Source organism: Passer montanus, unplaced genomic scaffold, assembly GCF_014805655.1.
Source record: "Passer montanus isolate IOZ18808 unplaced genomic scaffold, ASM1480565v1 scaffold25, whole genome shotgun sequence".
Lineage (NCBI taxonomy): Eukaryota > Metazoa > Chordata > Aves > Passeriformes > Passeridae > Passer > Passer montanus.
This window is the reverse complement of record NW_024367149.1, coordinates 1,930,680-1,949,622: the sequence shown is the minus strand read 5'-3', so window position 1 is coordinate 1,949,622 and position 18,943 is coordinate 1,930,680. Positions and strand designations below refer to the sequence as shown.

The 18,943-nt window shown below is 45.8% G+C and overlaps 1 protein-coding gene across 1 annotated transcript in view; it reads right to left on the bottom strand.

Moving 5' to 3' along the window:
* SZT2 (SZT2 subunit of KICSTOR complex) overlaps positions 1-18,943 on the bottom strand; it is a 53,776-nt gene that overhangs the window by 34,813 nt on the left and 20 nt on the right. The window contains exons 2-15 of the mRNA XM_039711814.1: positions 18,651-18,863; positions 18,319-18,492; positions 17,802-17,972; positions 15,866-15,997; positions 13,747-13,906; positions 13,165-13,271; positions 12,775-12,985; positions 11,564-11,734; positions 6,196-6,427; positions 5,385-5,514; positions 4,016-4,158; positions 3,284-3,436; positions 2,823-2,937; positions 91-296 (exon numbers count right to left, since the gene is read on the bottom strand). Of these exons, the coding sequence (XP_039567748.1) occupies positions 91-296; positions 2,823-2,937; positions 3,284-3,436; positions 4,016-4,158; positions 5,385-5,514; positions 6,196-6,427; positions 11,564-11,734; positions 12,775-12,985; positions 13,165-13,271; positions 13,747-13,906; positions 15,866-15,997; positions 17,802-17,972; positions 18,319-18,492; positions 18,651-18,863 (2,318 nt within the window). The remainder of the gene's footprint in view (positions 1-90; positions 297-2,822; positions 2,938-3,283; positions 3,437-4,015; positions 4,159-5,384; positions 5,515-6,195; positions 6,428-11,563; positions 11,735-12,774; positions 12,986-13,164; positions 13,272-13,746; positions 13,907-15,865; positions 15,998-17,801; positions 17,973-18,318; positions 18,493-18,650; positions 18,864-18,943) is intronic.

The following is an 18,943-nucleotide window of genomic DNA, read 5'->3' as shown; positions in this document are numbered from 1 at the left end:
GCCATCCTACAACTGACAGCACCATTCACAGATCTTCCTCTTTCCCACTTAGCAGGGCAAGGTGGTGACAGCTTGGTACTCCATCCCTACCTGATAAGCAGCTTCTCCAATGGTTTGTGCAGCACAACAAGGCAGGGTCTGTCTGAGAGAGCTGACTGGGCCCCAGCCACAGGTGGGGACTTGGAGGGAGAGCTACTGCCCAACATTTTCCTCTTTGCTTTTGGAGTTGCCTCCTTGCTCTGGACCCTGTGGGGAAAGCGCAGCTGAAGGATTCGGTCCCGTAACTCTTCCACTATCTGTCATGGCAAAAGCAAAAGGTACACATGACCAACTTTGTCTGGAGACATAAATACTCAAAATAAGTGTCTAGAACAAGAACTTGACAAAGGAACAGAACACTCTTTGAATACACAGAAGAGCAGGAGTTAAAGGTAATTTTACTTCTGAGGCACTAGCAAGACCAAGATCAAGATGACACAAGGCTCTCTGGTCCCTAATTTTAAGTATTTTTAAAACCAAAAGGAAGATTAAAAAACTCCCAAAGACTATTTCAAGGCTGAAGAAGTTGCCTTCCAAAACTCAGATTAAAAACAAATTAATTGCATGCCAGCTCCTCCACAGAAGCAGTCCGAGCACCCACCCTCATTCTTCCCTCCTCCTCTCCTCAGCAGCCTACAGTAAATGTAAACTAGTCCATATCAGCTGTGGGAACAGCTCTGCCTCTGTCTTATGTATTCCCCCACTACCATGTTCACTTCTCAAACCGCTATGGCAAAAAGTTTCGGGAGCCTGGGCTATTTTTTAGGTAATTTTTTTCCAAAATACTTTCACAATGAGATCCTGATTACTCTTTTAAGCTTTTAGTAGCTCTGAATATTGTTCTACCCACACCAGCATCTGATTCCCACAATAGCCCAGTGTTTTCTTTGAAATTTCTATAGTTAGGTTTCTTTTCATGATCTTTGTTCAACTTTTTTCAATTTTCATTACCACTGTAGGCAAACAGAACAGCAGCTCTCCATCTTCCTCAACACCAATTATTTCAGTAAGTTTTCCCATCATTACTATGTCTTTTTCTCAAATCCAAATGTTAAACAAGAGTTCTTTCCTGCACTATGCTGCCACTTGGGTCCCCTTCATGGTTTCATACTGATATCACAGAATCACTAACAGTGTTTAAGCTCCCAAATCTCACTGTTTTGCAGTTATCCATACTGGCTTCCAGCCACCACTGTGCTGCTCAGGTGCCACCAAAGCACAGAGGTTGAAATAGCTTTGTGCCACCTGCACATTTCCTCAGCCCAGTACACGTTACCTTTCTGTAAATGAGTTCCTACCCTTTGAATAGAAAAAAAGATTGGGAAAATCACAAACAGCTTCTGCTGTGATGAAACAGAGCATTTTTTCAATTTCCTTCCTTTGTCCCCCAAGGCAGTTTGCTTTATGACATCCCATTTCCTACAGCTCTACAGTCATGCCCTATGCAAAGTCTCACCAAAAAGCCTTCTGAAAATTGACTGTATGAGGTGCTTTCCTTCCCTTCAGCATTGGAAATTTGAACTGCTCAGCACAAAACCCACTTTCCCTTAAACAAAGCAGGCTAAGTTCTACTGCCATCCTCCACACTGAGTAGTTAATCAGCTCTATAGCAGGCAAAAAAAATATTGTGGCTGATACAATTTATGGTCTACATATAGTTCCTGCTGCAATGATATGGAGCTTGCCCACAGCTGCAGGGTCTGGTGCCTGTCTCACACCTTCTCCATGAAAGATTTATAAATTTGCACCTGCCAGAGGGAACTTCTTCAAGAGAAGAAGTCACTTGTCTGTCACTTGGCATTACCAAGCCCACATATTGACCCAGCAATCAGTGCCCAAGTCCTGGATCCCCACAAGTCATGCAAGGGCAGATCTGCCAGAGTGCCAGATCATTTAGTATTATCTGGGTTCATTATCTCAGAAAGAGATGGCCCTTCCCATGTTTGTTAGTGTCTCCTCAGACTAGTCTTTAGCACTAAAGCTAACCTAGACAAACCAAATATTTATTTCATGAAGATAAAAGATCTAGATTTAATGATAAACCTCTTGTTTATATTAAAAAGTTCACACAGTTTAATAGCAGGGTATCTTCTCATGCTTCACCTAGGAACTTAGACTTGTCTGAGCCATTATAACTGGGGAATGAGTTCACACAGTAACTCCACCTTCTGCATCTGACTAGGACAGCTCATTTATTTTGACACAAAAAAGTTATTAAAGTCTATCTGACAGACTTTTATCCTGAAAACATTTCCCAGGTACTAATTTTTTTCTCTCCCTGTACTGCTTATGTGGGGCACTGTTTGCATTTTAACTATTAACTTCCTCCCTACCCAATAGATCCAATATACATGTACTGGAAGGGATAGCCCAGGGAACATGTAGTACAGCTATCACAGAGGTCTTTGCAGATGTGTCAGACAAGTATCTGCTGCTCTTTACAGATGGTATTGATTGTGCTTCGGTCAGAAGGGTAGACTAGATAACCTTTGAGTTATTTCAAGCCCCACAGTTGAATTAAGCAGTGGGAAAAACATCCACGTGACCAGCTATTCTATTGATCTTCAAGTCTTTGGGTTTAGATCTGTCATAGACTTAACAAAGAAAGTTTGTCCCAAATGACTCTTTTTGTTATAGCAGATTCAAACCCATCTAAGCATTAACATAGTAGTTACTTATTAGAGGGTAGCTGTCCACAGTGTTGCCTGTGATCTACCCCTCAATTCCACATTCAGAACTTCTTGCTCTGCCCCTACCCCATGAAGCAGACAGGCAGCTCTCACCTTGTTCCTGGCCTGTGCAGGTGTGCCAATGGGGAAGCCCAGCCGGAGAACCATGCAGGGAGCTTTGGAGATGATTCGTACCACATAGAACGAGGAAGGGGTAAGATCCTCAGACCTATGGAGGAGGGATTAGGACAAGGCTGAAATGGCATGGATCTTGCTGACATGGCAGACCAAGCAGAGGTCTGTCCCACAGAGCCCAACAGCCCACACAACCTCACAGTAACACATATCAGTTCTAGCATGCAGAAACCCCTCAGCTGGCTTCCCTCTCCCTCCAGGCTACACCTGAACACAACAGAACAGTTCAGAAACCGCAGGATTTCATACCCCCCCTTGTCTAGCTCTCATCCTCTCCTGTAAACATCTGCTTCAGGCCCATAGCCACATACTGGTCTAACCAGATCCTTGGTCTGGCCACACGCCCAGCTCCCCACGCAGCAGTGCTCCGGAGCACCCACCCGTGGATCAGCTTGACGTAGGAGTAGCCCTCCACCAGCACGAAGCTGCTCCAGTCGCGCAGCAGCGAGGTCAGGGCCGAGTGGGAGATGCGGCACTGGATGGTGCTGTAGCGGCCGTTGTTGCCTGGCGTGTGCAGGTGCTTGGGCACAGGCCTGCAGGGTGGGACAGAAAGTCATTTCAGAGCTGCAGTAGCTCTTCTTCCCCCAAAACCCACAGAGGCTTTGCTACATCCATCCTACTCTGACTGGTCTGTCAGCCTTTTTTCCTCCACAGCAGCCAATGAACAAGCACCTCCCCATATCAAGCATTGGGGAGAGCCACACTCCTGAGTGCACTGCAATTTCCACACTGCAGAGAGCACATCCCTTTTATCCTATCTCCCTCCATGCAATACATGGCTATTATTCACATAACTCTGCAACTAGAACCAGAATCAGGAAAGCAATGCTTTTGGGAAAGACATTTTCCAGCAGCAAACTGTGGGTTAAATCCCAAATGAATGGTCCCATACGACCTGCAATCGGGAAATCAAAACCCAAGAGGGACTTGAGAAACAATTTATTGTTCCAATAAGAGATGGCTTCCCAACCTACTGCCCCTCTCAGATAAACAAACCTTGAGACCCTTCCCTGGGCCATAGGCACTTAAAGAAGAGCTGCAAGTCCTGGACACCCTGCTTTCCCAGGCTGGCACACAGTGAGCACAGGAGCTCAGCCCTGCCCATTACATACGTGTCGTGCTCCAGAAGGACGACTATACGATGCATGTGCAGCCACCTCTGCCAGAAGTTGGCATCCATGGAAAGGATGGGCTTCCAGTAGGAGGCAAACTGGGAATGGCTTGAGTCAGACCCACTGTGCTGCAGAGATAATACCTGAGAAAATGATTGGACAATATTCAGCACAAAAGTTCTCCACCTAGAGAGAGCAAGAATTTCTTTAGCAGCTGAGCTGTTGCAGACTATGAAGGCCACATCCCTGGCTTTGGGTAATTTCCTCTGAACAGAGTAAGTGTGCTCACATTGAAATAGGCAGTACAGCGTAAGCAAAAATAAATTACGCTCTTGAAATGTCAAGTTAATTAGGAATTTAACTACTTAGCATCAAGTAAATCAACCACGAAAAAGATAGCATATGGAATGGTGTGCCTACTGATTGAGAGGGGGATATATGGCTTGTGTCAGCAAAGTAATTAAACACTGAGATTACTCATCTGAAAGTGCTCAGGCAAATAGGGTGCCAGAATGGGTGGCACTGGGCAACTCTGATAGGTTTATATGGTGACATTGATTCCACCAACTATAGCAACTCTGCTGACATAGAAATACAGTGGTGGTTAGCCATAAGATGGGATGTTCTAGATATACTGTGGGATACATAGCCCTACATAGGGAAAATGTACTAGGCAAACCTAAAAAAGAGCTTAAGCAATAAAATAAAAGGGATAGCTCTCTGAAGGTAAAGCTCTCCTAACTTTTTAAGATCTGCTAGTCCTCTTCCATCTATGCCAAGGACACTGGTAGCAGGGAACAGATCATATGCTGGTTCTTCTGCTTAGTGAGTTTCAGTGAGTTTGAATTTTGCAGTGGAAACTATTAGCTCATATTTTGTTTAGTTTGTGCTGTGCAGATGACAAGTATCTCTCTTGCACCTTCCACATGAGTGCTCAGAGCAATGAGCCTATTAAACAACTATTCAGCACATCGTGCATCTTCACCTGACAGTACTGAGCTGCATCTCCAGGGCACTGGCTGCACAGCCAGCAGCAACTCCATGCCTATGGGGTATCCACTGAAAAGGCACAGCAAAAGCAAGAGTGCCAGCCTTCCCATAGTCTCACACATAGCACTACAGGAGAAGGTTTCACAGCACAATTAAGAGACTTGCTGTCGGGCTTAGAAGTACAGCTGCAACAGTTAAGACACAGGGTGATGTCTCAGAGGGGGAAATGTATGCCATGGGATGTTCACTGCACCACACCTGAACTCTCTGACTGAGCAGGGTAAGATGAAGACAGGATGAGCAAGAGATGAAGCCTGAGTAGAAGAATAGGCAGGGGAGACAACCTGTCCCCTGTTAAATAGAGAGAGAGGGAACATACCGGAGTGGTAGAGCCTGGGGGGATGTAGAAGAGGGGCACCCCATTCTTGGTGCTCTCAGGAATGGTGAAGTGTTCTGGGACTGTGTCAAAAGACTGCAGATGTACCAACATCTGATCTGTTTGGTTGATGCTGGAAAAGAAGAGGCAGTTAGCCACAAAAGTCCATGCTCTCCCCCCTGCTGCCCCAGTCAGCACAGGGCTTGCACACACAGCACTCTCTATGTCCTGGGAGCCCATCTGCACCAACAGAGCTTTATAGGGAATGCTATGATTCCATGTCCAAGTGCAGAGTGTGTGTTAAAGGGGCTCCAGTGTAGAAGCCTCATACATACAGAAGATGATCAGAGTTGGAAATGAAGTGTTAACAAGAGGACTCTGCTGAATAGCTGGGAGTAAGAGTCACCCTGGCCAGGAAACAGTTGTGATCCACAAGCACTTCAGCCCCAAAAACATGTGTGATTGTTTGCTGCTCCCAGTGTGACCATGCAGCACAGCTGCACGGGTGTGCTATAAGAACACATGACCTCCATGGGATGGCAGTCAGAGGCAAGGTTTGCATCCCAGGATCCAGATCCAGGAGCAGCAATACCATTACCCTGAAGCATTCTTACAAACTAGATCGCAGACCAATTCAAATCTTTTCCTTGGCTAGACAGCAAGCTTGTAATCAGTCATGAGTCATGGCCCTTCCTCAGAACACATTCCTTTTGAACCCTGGGTTGGGATGGCCACCTGTGAACCCCTCATCCTAGCATGCCAAGGAAGGAATTACTTGGTGGCACTGGCAACTGCTGGGCATGGTCCAGCTCACCTCTGCAAAGTGTTCCAGAAGCGCCGGATGACCGTGGTGCGGTACAGGCTGGTGATAGGCTTCCTCATGGTGCAGCTGATGTCATGCAAAATGTCATAGCTTCCCTCCATTGTCACTTCCACCCAAGTGCTGCGTTTTGATGGGTCCAGGGGCCAGGGTGTCACAGCTAAGTACTCAATCCTCATGTTATGCTTCCAAAGCAGCACTAGTTTCACCTCCAGCTGAGACCCACCTGCATGGGAGCAGAAGAGAAAGTTCAGGTGCTTGCACAGTACACATCTGAGCTTTATCTCTGACCAGGGATTTATGAGTACCATGACATTGTTTGATTGCTGAGGGGAACAAAGCAATCTAACAACTGTTTGCTTTAGCTGAAGTCACTCTCTCTCCTCTCCAACTGAGGGAGGCTTTGCTTGCACTGAAGCGCTTGGTGAAGAGTTCACAATTCTTGAAGTGTACATGTACTACCTACACTAGAGAAGGCAACTGAAACTCAGAGGAGGTGCTGACATTTGCAATGGGCTCTCTTCTTCACAGCCTCGTCTTTGTTCCCAAGACAACTGGTTTTTTGCACAGAAGAGCAGGGCCATTCAATGATAAAGTTCTGTCATCCACACTGCAGAGTTATCCATCCCTTTGCAGAAACACAGGTATCTGATGGTCACAGATCACAAACAACCTGGAAGATAAGGCCTAATTCTTGAATTAATCTCTATTCATCCTGCACAGACTGTATTTCTTGCAATCTAGAATTTCAATCTTCAAAGCTTTTCACCATGTTTACCTTCTCTTCCCAAAGTTAAGATGTTAAGAATGAATATTCACCTATTCTTCAAACCACACATTTTACCTTTACAAGTGGGCCAGTCTAACAAGATTAACAGAAACACCTGACAGCAGGGCTCGCTGAGCCAAAAGAGCAGAGACCTACCCCACTCCTGCTGACTGTGCATGTGTATTTGTACCGAAACATCCCAGGGAAACACATGACCACGCTGTGATTTCAACTGCTTGATCATCTATTCTATGTCCAGCCTGCTCTGTAGTTTGCCAGACTTGCAGGGTTTGTGTGAGAAGTGATTGGATGTGCTGGAAACCTTCTGAACAGATCATCAGCCTGGATGCTGTGTTTCCTGCAGAGTTGCATTTGCTGCTGTCATAGGCACATCATGCCATCCCCTTCATGGGCTGATTGAGCTCCACTCTAAAGCCATCTTTTTGCTCTCATGGTCCCTGCAGGGAGGCACCCTCCAAGTACTCTTCCCCCATCAATGTTTAGAAGAAACCTTCCAGAGTACATGCCAAATTCATGCTTGGTTGTTCTTTTGATTAGATTATTTTTATTCTGAGAAACTTCATTTCCATAACATTGACAAGGAGTGTGCAGTACTAAGAAATCTGTACCCAGTTTCAGCTGTTACTGAAATTCCCCTTAAAACACCCAGACTTTCCTGCACCTTAAGAATTCACCTTTCTAGAACAAAGATGATCAAAAGTGTATACTGTATTTTACCTGTACTTAATCTGGGGGATTAGTAGGATTTTATTTAAGGTCAGTAATATTTTCTACAATGGATGGTTTGTGTTACTTCAAATGCACTTGCCAGAACCGCACCATCTGTTGTTTTCTATGAAGATTGTCTTGTTTATTAGAGAGGCTAAACAAGAATTTATAACAAGAATCATCTCTTTTTATTTCATACTGTCATCTCAGTCTTACTGCTTTAGGGCTCATCTACTGCTTTCTGGCACAGTATTTTGGTTCTCATAATAAAGCCTTTCTACTTCATCAACAGCAAACATGATAAGTAAATTCCCACATTTTTGCTTAGATCATAAATGAAAATATTTCCAACTTCCACTTCTGTTTCCATTAGTCATCCTGGCTTCACTCCTGTGATCCCACACAAGAAAAACTAAAAACACAGGCAAAATATTTACTTAGTTTGAAGTTACATCTAGATGAATTTTTAGCTTTTTTTTTCTGTAATCTCTTTCTGGTTCCTGAGTTAATAGCAAATAATTTTTTTTCTGCTTTGATTTCCTTCACAATGTCCAGATCTGTTTTTTTTTCTTTTTCAGAAAGCTCACTTTGTCTTTCTGATTCCTGTCACTAGAGAATAGCCATTCACAGGCTGATTCACAGAGGAAGATTATGTTTTGAAAACCTTCCTCCAGGCTGCCATCAACACAAAATAGTCAGCAAGAATTTTTTTTTGGTTACAGAAGGAGATCTCCCAACAATATCCCAGAAAGTAAAAGAACTGGGCTCCCTTACACACCATGACCCCATAGCTTCTTTCCCTTCCAATCCTTTCCCCTTCACATACACTTCTGCATTCCTAAATAACCAAGTTGCCTCCTAAATACCTAAATATTTAAAAATCAAACAGTGTGGGTAACCAGAGCACTTATAAATATCACAAACAACCTCTCCAGGCAACTCTGAGCACAAAGCTAGCTTTTTATTCTATTTTGTCTTTGGTAAAGTGCAGGAGAAAAGTGACAGTGTCAAAGTCCACAGCTGCACTTTTTTCCTCTTGCTTCACAGCCAGCTGGCTCCTTAACAGCCTTTAATTGGCAAGTTTTGGCAATCCAGGTTAATTAACTGTTCTTTGTTATACACTTCTCTGTAGAATGGCTCAGAGAACCCTGATTAGCCAAACATGCTTTTCCTTAGCAAAGGCAGTGCTGAATGTCTAAATGTCTTGAATAATTTCTCAACTCTACTTTAACCTGTTAGTTCAGCAAATTTTTCAGCAACTCCCCAGAGCATTTAGCCTTTCCCAAGTATTAAGTAACATTATCTGCTACTAGTCTGAGGGCTGCACAGAAATACACTCCATGTTTTTGAAACCTCTGACATTTCATTTTTAAATTTCTTCTAAAAAAATACACAGAAAGTATTTTTGCCTCAAGGAGCTCCTGAGCTGCAAAGAGCTAAAGAAGGCTCAAAGGAAGAAAAAAAGGAAAGGAGAATGGAGATTATCATCATGTGTGTTTATCCTGCTCTTACTCCTCCCTGTACACCTGCCCGTAGTTATTCACCACAGAAGGTCACTCTGATCCAGCAGCTGCTCTTCTGCTCTCTGCTCTTGTAAAAATGGGAGACCAATCCATTTAGCATTCCAAGGAGTAAAAGCCAGCAGGTAAGTACCTGGAGGAAAATGCAGGGAGCATGGTAACATGTGGTGATATTTCTAACACATTCCTCCAGAGTGCAGGAATTCACTGCTTTACAATATCCTGAGCCAGAGGTTGTAGCTATACCTTTGCACAAAAAGATACAACATGAACTTGTCTGACTGCTTTCTGAATGATTCATACCTGCTGAATGCTCTCCCAGCATTTCTATATAGGACTACACAATCACCAAAAGCACTTCAGCATTGCTGCCAGATTAAAAAGAAAGGCTTTTTATCCAGCACTGTTCAAGCTATAAGTGAACTTGTGCACAGAAGAATAAAAGACACTGAGGACAGGAATGGACTTGTCACACTGTTTCACAGACATTCCTAGCCAAGGAGAATGCAATGGATCTATCTGACTGGATTTAGGGGAAGTAATCTCATGCCTCACCTACATTAGTGAAAACAACCTGCAGACATTACTAGGACAGCTGTCTCACCCGGAAAACTTAGCAGATACTTTTAACAGAAAATTCCTGAAACAAGAAACTAGAGAGATTCATGTAAGACCAACTTTAGGAATTATCCTACCTAATATGATTGCTAGCAATCTTCCCCCCAAAAAAGGTGATTTAGATCCATTCAGTTTGTAAGATGCATTGAGGCAAATGAACTGAAATTGCCAGGCATCATAGAGGAACAGGCAGGTGAACTGAGCAAGATAAACTTAAGAGCACTGTAATGTGAAGAACAGCACATATAGGCACTACTAAACAAACAAAACCCAATAAAACACCCCAAGGACTCATCAGCTGAAAGAAAAGGTGTGTGAAAGACTCAGGGATTTCTGCAATGCAAACATGGAGAAAGTCCACATGATTCTCAATGTATCAGATTTGGTATTTTACTTCACAAGCAGGGAAATACTAACACTGTTGAACAAGGCACTGATTAAACCATACTTACAACACTCTTATCAACTGTTATGAGAAATAAGGGATCAAACTGAACAGAAAACAACTTAAGGGAAAAAAATATAAGAGCTATTAACCTGAATAAATAACACAGCCTGCCCTTACAAAAGAAAGGTGAAATATTGGCTTGCTTAATATTAACCTGCCAAAAGGTAGGTTACAAGGAGAAAGATGTTGTTAAATATGTTTGTACAAGTCAGAGAAGGAGGATAAACTTAAACACAGGTCTAATTTGGTCTCAGGGAGTTTAGAAAGGAAGCCAGAGAAAGAGCAATGAAGCTCTGGGGCAGTCTTCCAACCAGAGCAGCAGTAGAAGGGATTTATATGTTTTTTTAGGCAGACCACAGTAAATTCCCAGAAAACATCAGATGGCAAGTCTGGAATGGTTTTGGAGTTAGATCACAGACTGATTTTCTGATTTAAAACACATTCTAGAGTACTAATAAGCTTGCATTTGGATTTTTTTCATCTCCCCTTCAGTTGAAGTACTACCACTAGTCACAGCTGGAGATGGAAATTTGGGTAGGATTTTACTGGCACTCCTAAGGACAAACAAACTCCTCAAGGTCCCCAGTCAGCAGCTAGTTCTCACACTCCAGCTGCCATGTCTAACAAGTCAGGTAAGAGAACAGGATCAATGGAAGGTTTTATGGTCTTCTAGAATTGATTATGATCCTGACTGATCCTGACTGACATTTTCACCTAACAATATCCTTGCTTTGCCCAATTTCTTCTTTTGGAACACTGTAGTTTGGAGGCAGTAAGTCTGTTGTACCAAAGGGCTCAACTTCATGTTAGTATTTTGGAGTGCATCTAGCAAAGAACTAAAAAGAGATGAAAAAAAGGAGAACTACAGACGGAATCCCAAAAAAAACCTCTGCAAACCCCAATTCTGTCACAAATTTCTCTGCAATTGTGGGAAATCATTTCCAAGATACAGAGGAAGAGATGAAAAAAAGGAGAACTATAGACGAAATCCCCAAAAAAACCTCTACAACCCCAATTCTGTCACAAATTTCTCTGCAATTGTGGGAAATCATTTCCAAGATACAGAGAATCACAACCACAGAGGGTGAGCCTGGCAAGTGCATAACTGCACAACACCGGGCAGCCCTACATCAGGCAATTACTAATGAAAACAGAGCTTGGGGAAAATGGCTCCTTCCTCCACAACACCACCACTGCTGAGATGGCAGACCCTGTGCTTTCCTCTAAGCAGCAGAGGACAGAGTCCCAGCTGTGTCCAGCCCCCAAGGCAGCAGTCACCTTTTGTGATGTTGACCTCGCGGATGCTGTAGCCCTCGCGCAGCCGGACCGACACAATGCTCACGAGGTCGGCGTGCACCTCCTTCTCTGTGTGCTTCTTCCTCCGCATCGCCAGCGCAGGGTTGCTGCTGGCAGACACCAGGTGCTCATTGAACAGCCTGTGCTGGGACACTGCAAATGGCAGAGATGGGTTTGTGAGGGAGCAGCTCCCCTGGGCCCCATCCTGTAGGAACAGGTCTCCCCCAGAGCTTCATAAGAGCGGCCAGGAGCACCTGCTCGCCTGAGAAACAGTACATCCTTCAGGCACCACTTACACCCACTCCTGATTCTGCAATACTGCAAACAGGTTCATTAGTGTGGCCAAGAGGCCTGGGAAAGGGACAGGGTGCAGCATCAGGCACTGCTTCCTCTCAAACAGCTTTTGTGACAAGGACTGCATTGGAATGCCACATTCAGCCTAGACAGGCAGAAACTGCACATCTGTTTCAATGTCACACAGCAAGCTTTGGGGTTTTACCAACTTCTCTGGAAAACTCAGAGCTCCCAGGTGCTTTTGAAAAGGTATTGGGATGTGGAGCTTAAACCACTAACAGCTGATCTTTTTAAGATTCAACATTTTCAAGTCCCAAGCCAACTCTCTTCAAACTTGCCAGTTTATGTGGCTTCTGCTGCCAAGTTACAGAAAGAGCAGATGGCACCAGCATATCACTGGGACATGAAAGGGTGTTTCCACATCTTACTGGTAACTAAACTAATCTCTCTTGGCACACTCTCAGTCACTAACAGTCACAAAATAAGAACAGCCAGGAGAGGCATTTGGGACAGTTCTCAGGGGTCTAGTTTTTCAATCCAAACCGCCATCTGCAAGCCCTGTTAGGACAAGCTCTCCAGAACATCCCCACCTGCAAGCTAGCCAGTGTGCACAGAAGGGTGGGCAACAGCTTCCAGCCCCCTCCACATTCCAACACAGTGGGCCTAACTGCAGTTTGCTGAGCTAGGGGAATGGTGGAAAATAGGACATTTGTTTTCCCTGGTCCACCCAATTCCTGGAACCAGGAGGGGATTCACAGGTGAGGCTGTGTGACCAATTGTGCCCACAGCCTACAGAAGGCATGACAAGGGAGAGTATCAGCATAACCAAGGGGAGTCACCTCAAAGAGAGGCACTCTAAGACATCCCTCTGCTGGAACAAGAGCATGCACATTCCTCACCACAGTAATATTCAGGATTCAGGGACTCCCCGGTACGCAGAAAGGAGTACAGCAGAAATGCCTTGTGATACACATTCAGATCCAGGCTCAGGGGATCCAGCTCAGGGCACGTGGAGAGGTAAGCGCCAAAAGTGGCCATGGCAATGAATTTCATCAGTTCCACATTGGGAACATGGCCAAAGCTGCAATCATAGGAGTAGACACCGCCCACCTATGGGATGGATAAAAGAGACACCTGAGAGAACAGCAGTGCTGAGAACAAAGCACACAGCTGGTCAAGGACCCACACAGGCAGAGACGGCCCCCACTTCTCCTCTGGAGGTGAATGCCACCACCACCAATCCACCTCTGTCCCTCTGGTAGCCACACTGCCACTGCCAGCAGACATACCTGCACAAAGGAGCAGGCCACAGTGCCACTGCGCAGCTGGTTGAGTAAAGTCTCGCACACAGCCACGTCGGGGACACTGGTCACACCATCCGTAATTATTATAATACCTGTAAACAAGGCAGCATCTTAGTGCATCTTCCATCTCAAACAGCCATCATTCTCCCAGGAAACCCACCAGACAAAAAGTTTAGGCAGGGCAAAAGTAGAAGGAAAATTCCAAGGCTGGTTTAGAGCTTCCAGAGCATTATAAAGACGGCAAACATCCTGATTAGGTACAGCACAGCACACAGAAAAGGCACAGCTCTTCACACCCCAGGCTGCCCGGAGCCACAGTCACATCTGTACTGCCTCACAAACTCCCCAACACTGACACATGGCACTTGGCACAGTGTGGTCCTCCCCATTGCCACCACCACAATTTGCCCCCAGAATGCAGAGTAAACGTCTCAGTTGAAATTTCATCCCTAACAGAAAAGTCCATGCACACACCAGCCCCTATAAAATTAACCTCAGCCTATGGCAGGAGGAATACAACCCTTTGCAAACAACCAGGCAAACCTTAACCCCGAGGACGCAGCCAACCTGCGCTGGAGTTGGAGGGCAGCAGCTGCAGGGCCAGGATCCCCTGCCGGACCATGCTGACCAGGCCAACGTCAGCAGTGACCACAGACACACTGGGCTTCCTCCCAGATGACTCCTGCACGTCACCAGGGCTCTCTTGACTCAGGGGGGATAAATCCACCTGGAAAAGTTAAAAAAAAATCCACAAGGCCCCATGGGGCAGGTCTCAGCACAACTCTAGCTCTCAGCTCTTTCAAACACCTCAGTCTGGTGGTCCCATGGTACTCTGGAGCACTGCAGCAGACACCATCTGTAGCTTTAACTTCCAGGTGCTCTTAAAATCCTGGTCACTTGGGCCCCTTAGATCAGCTGGGCAAGGCTGCTTGAAGGTGGAGGGACAGCATGCCCAGAGCTTTATATTAAGCTGATTTCTAATAGGAGGGGAAATTGGGGTCACTTTGGCGTCACTAAAACTCCTCTGTGGAGCAAAGCAGTTCCCAGTTAAAGAGATGTGAATACTTCTTTTTCCCCCTGTCATTTAGAAGCAGCTATTCAGCATCTACTTAATCTACTATATTCAGCCCAGAAACACTGGAGAGGCAGAGGTGTCAGTTGTGAAGCTCTGCAGCAGAGGGGGCAAGGAGTCTCACAAAGACAAAGTCTAGTTCTATGCATTTAACTCAAATGGCTCTCATTATGCAGTGTTGACATAAACAAATTCAGGTAAGCTTCTGCACCTTCTATGAAAAATATCCCCTAGGCAAAGCCTGAAATTTGTATAATTACACCAGTGAGAAACCTACTGTATTCATAGTCCCTTAATCCCCACAAGGCTTGGCAGTTCAACCCTCTAATAAAACATGGCTTTGTTTCTACTGCTAATGCACAGAATGGCTGAGACCCCCACCTCTACAAAGCTACAGATGATTGGAGCTGGGAAAATAAAACTAGAACTAAACTTTTGCTATGCACAAATGGGAGCAGTCTGTGCCTAAGAGCAAAAAATACTGACTGTCCATCACTTTAATTTGCCAGATGCCTTAAATTCAGATACTTGTTAACAATTATACAGCTAGTGCAACTTCAAAAGTGAAAAAGGTTTCAGTCCCTGCCCTTCCCCTGAGGCCTCCCACCTCCACCCCACAGCCTGTGGCAGGACTCACCAGTCCCTCTGGGCTGCAAGAGCGTCTCTCTCCTCCATTTGCATGGAAGAAGTTACAGGGTAGTTTACCATGAGAGAAATATTGCATCAAGCAGGAATGCATACAAAGCACTGCAAAAACACCATCTGGACTCACCAGTCAAGTTATTTACTTCTGGCAATCTACTTCCTGTTTCAGAACTGGCAGTTTTAGCATTGAAACATACAAATTTCAGCTAGAATACGAGATTCCAAGCACTTCAGATATTTAACTGCAATACATCACCAATAGCCTCTTGCTCATCTGATTTCTGGGACTTTTTTCTTTTCCTTTTTGCCTGAACTCTAATAACTAATGCTGACTAAGGACTAAATAACCTCAGCCAGACCAGCAATGACTTTGACTGCAAGAAGATCAAAAGCAGCATGGCCAGCAGGTCAAGGGAGGTGATCTTTAAATGTCCCTTCCAACCCACACCATACTAGGACTCTATCATTAATTTGCTGATACATATATCCATGGCTACTAAGCAACATCTGTCACAGATTTCAAGGAGTACTTGAAAAAACTGGCTGTTTATTCAGCTTCATGGCCAGTTTTCATGGTAACAAAGAAGTACTTTCATTCAAGAAATGTAACAAGAGCATATTCACAGCTATTTATAGATTTATTACATGGACATAATCACCTCTCCCACCACCTTCTTCAGAGAGAAAGCACATCCTACCATTTCTCCCATGATCTACAGCCAAGCAGTCTTACAGCACATTAACTTTGGGGAAGGTAACCATCCTCACAGTCCTTCTAAACACTTCATGGTTCTGCTTCCTCAGTGTTCATGTCTCATTGCTGGATCCCACAACATTATCTCACCAACTCCTTTGCTGTTCCTTCTGCACACCTATGCTGCTTTTCCTCTTGCCACCCCACTTCAGAGGGGCCTCAGAGTGCACATCTCCAGGAAGCCAAGAGAGCCCAGCTATCTCTGCCCTCCTTACCTGTGGTTTGGGTTCATACTGCTGCTGAAGCATCTCTGCCACTTTGTTTTCAAAGGCACAGAGCTGTGTGTAAACTTGGTGCAGAAAGGCCTCGCGCTTTGTCTCATCCAGCTGACAGCCCTGGAACAGCACCTGGCCCAAGGACACCCATGTCAGTCATCATGTTAAGATTTTATAGCACCAGCCCCCAAGATGGTACACAGGAACACAGTTCTGCACAGTAAACATGTCCCTGACAAAGCACAGTACAGCAAAGCCACTTCTCTCTTTTCCTGCTCAAAAGCAACTGCCTGTGAGCAGTGGTGCCTCATGGCAATTGCTGTGCATGCCACAGCAGACACAATTACATGACACTCTGGGGAGTCTCCTTCTTGGGAAAGAAACTTCTACTTCATTTGACTTTCTCCAGGATAAGCAGTTATTAGGAGAAAGTGATGTGGGATCATGGTTAGAAACCATTAACTGTAGTCTGATGCTTCTAAGGAAGGCCTGTTTGTTCTAACCTACCTTACCTATAGACTGATCAAATTATCTTCCAAGGGGAACAGCAAATTAAAATAAAGAAAAGAAAGAAACAATTAGAGTGGACATTGCAAAAGAGGCTGAGTGATGTAAGCCTGCCACCACAGAAACTCCCCAGGGTGACAGGCATGACACCTGTGTTTATAGATGTCACCTTGGTGACAGACAATCCCTGTCCACAACCAGATGCAAAGAAGATACAACATGCAGACAAAGACCTCAGCAGATTGGTGGGGTGCTGCATGTTATCCACATCCCTCAGCCTCGTATGGGCAAGACCTCACAGTGACACAGGAGAAATAAGTGATCACCACAGAGTCTTTCCTGGATGAGCGATACACACATACGCCTTTTCCTCCATAAAAGAAACAGAATTATCCAGTTGTTCCCAGAGATCACAGTTCATGGCCTCATATACAAAGTGGGAATTTAGGGAGGTCCAAAGAAGAAAAGTGTAGCAACTTCAGGGTGCTCAATATATTGTAAATAGGGGAGAAACTGAGGCACAGCATGAGGGTCTACAGGACTGCTGGACAAGATGACACATGAAACATCAATGGCAAATGGAGAAATTCCTGCTACACTTACTCCAGCAGCACCTCAGAACAGACCAAAGTGATGGCCACACTCCTCAGGTACAACACAAACCCTGGCAGAAGGCTTAGGCAGGGAGGGAACAAGCACAGATTACCAGGCTCCTCCTGTTACCACGCACTTCCCCTGGTCTTAGCAAAGGGATGAAATACACCACCATAAACACGTAAGTCATGTGTAAATACTGTAAGGTGGAAGAGATCAAGGATGAACTTTAAAAACAACACTGGCCCCATAAACCAGACTCAAATTTATTAAACAGACCTGCCATGACACAAGCAAAATCTCACTGATAAATCTCAACACTGGGGCTGGCTGCTCCCTCCAGCAAGAAGCAGCATATTCAGACCAGTGCAAAAAGAACAAGGTTTGTAGGAAGAGGCAATTATCTTCAAATTAACCACTGCTACAGAGCTGGAACAGGCAGACAAGCTTTTGATCATACAAGCTCTTCTTGAATGCTTCAAGCCAATTAAAACAGGCAAAAAGAATTAACCAACAGAATTTAAAACAAAAACAACAAACAAGAACAACAACAATAAGCACACATTCGACATGAGGCAAATATTCCCTGTGGCCCAATTCTAAGATCATGCCTGAGGGCAGCTTTCTCCAGAGAAACCTCTGCTTCTTGCCCAGGAAGGAGAAGTTGCTCACACAACTTCTGCATCGTGCCAGGCCACGTGTTTCAGCGAGACAAGCCTGCAGCACAACAGACAGCAGAGCCAGCTGCCAGCTGCCCCACCTTCCTTGTGCTCACAGGACACCTGCACAGCACAGCGAGCTGCTCACGCCGTGCCAAGGGAGAGCTGAACTTTACCTGGTGGGACTGCAGGCCAATGATGGAGGAATACACCTGGATGGTGACAAAGATTTCTGGCTGGTAGATAATGTCTGAACCAGGGATACGAAAGGGTCTTAACAATCCCACCAAGCATCGGGAAAGGGCGTGAAACACTTCATCAAAAATTATCTCCCCCGTTGAATCATCCTACAGAAACAGAGAAAGAGAACAGCTTTTTCATCTCCTAGGACCTTCACTCTCAATGTTGGTTATCCCACTGCACAGAGCCAACAGCCAACATCCTTCTGCAATAGCAGCTGGATTAAAGTGACAACTCCTGTAAACAGAAGTCACACATTAAGCATCCAATGGAGAAACAGGTTTGCCATTTAAGTTCCCAGCCAGGGGCACAGCATGGCTCCCTCCCAGGAAAAGCAAGACTCCTGCAAAAGTTCAGACTGACACTGAGAGCAATAAACCTTTTCTCAGCAAATAGAAATGTGTTTCTGTTTTCGTGCAGAACACCCCAGAGAGAGGCAGTTTCTGCTCTTACCACAATCCCCGTGGAAGGGCTCAGGTCAAGCTCAATCACAAATCGGTACTGGCGGGCCAGGAAGGTGACCCGTGTAGAGGGGACCAGGAGGTAGGGCCTGGGCTGGACCGGCTCGTCTGGCTGCCACCCGTTAGGCAGGATGCTGAGCACATCAAGCTCATTTTCTGACTTCCCCTGCCAGAACAAGCAAACGGTAAATGGCAGAACATCAAGCCACACCAAAGGGAGAACCAGAGAAAGGAAAGGGGCTCAAATGCTCTGCAGGGTGCAGGTGCCGCTGAGTGGTGCAGCAGCAGCCCGGGGACACCATCCAGCCCCGGGCACCAACTCACCAGCTCGGGCTCGGGCACGGCCCGGATCACCTGGTGCAGGCGGCTGAGCACCCAGGCGAGCCGCACGTTGCGGGAGATGCGGTAATCCTTCTTCATCAGGAGGAACACGTGCCCTGCCTCCTCCACCTGCGGCGGGAGCACAGCGGCCCGGGTCAGCCCGGAGCAGCCCGGGACAGCGCCCGGGACAGCGCCCGCGCCGCCGCTCGCCCCGGGCTACCCGGGCCCCGCTGCTCCCCGTGGCGCCCGTGTCCCCTGCGCGCCCGGCCCGGCTTGGCTCGGCTCAGCGCGGCCCG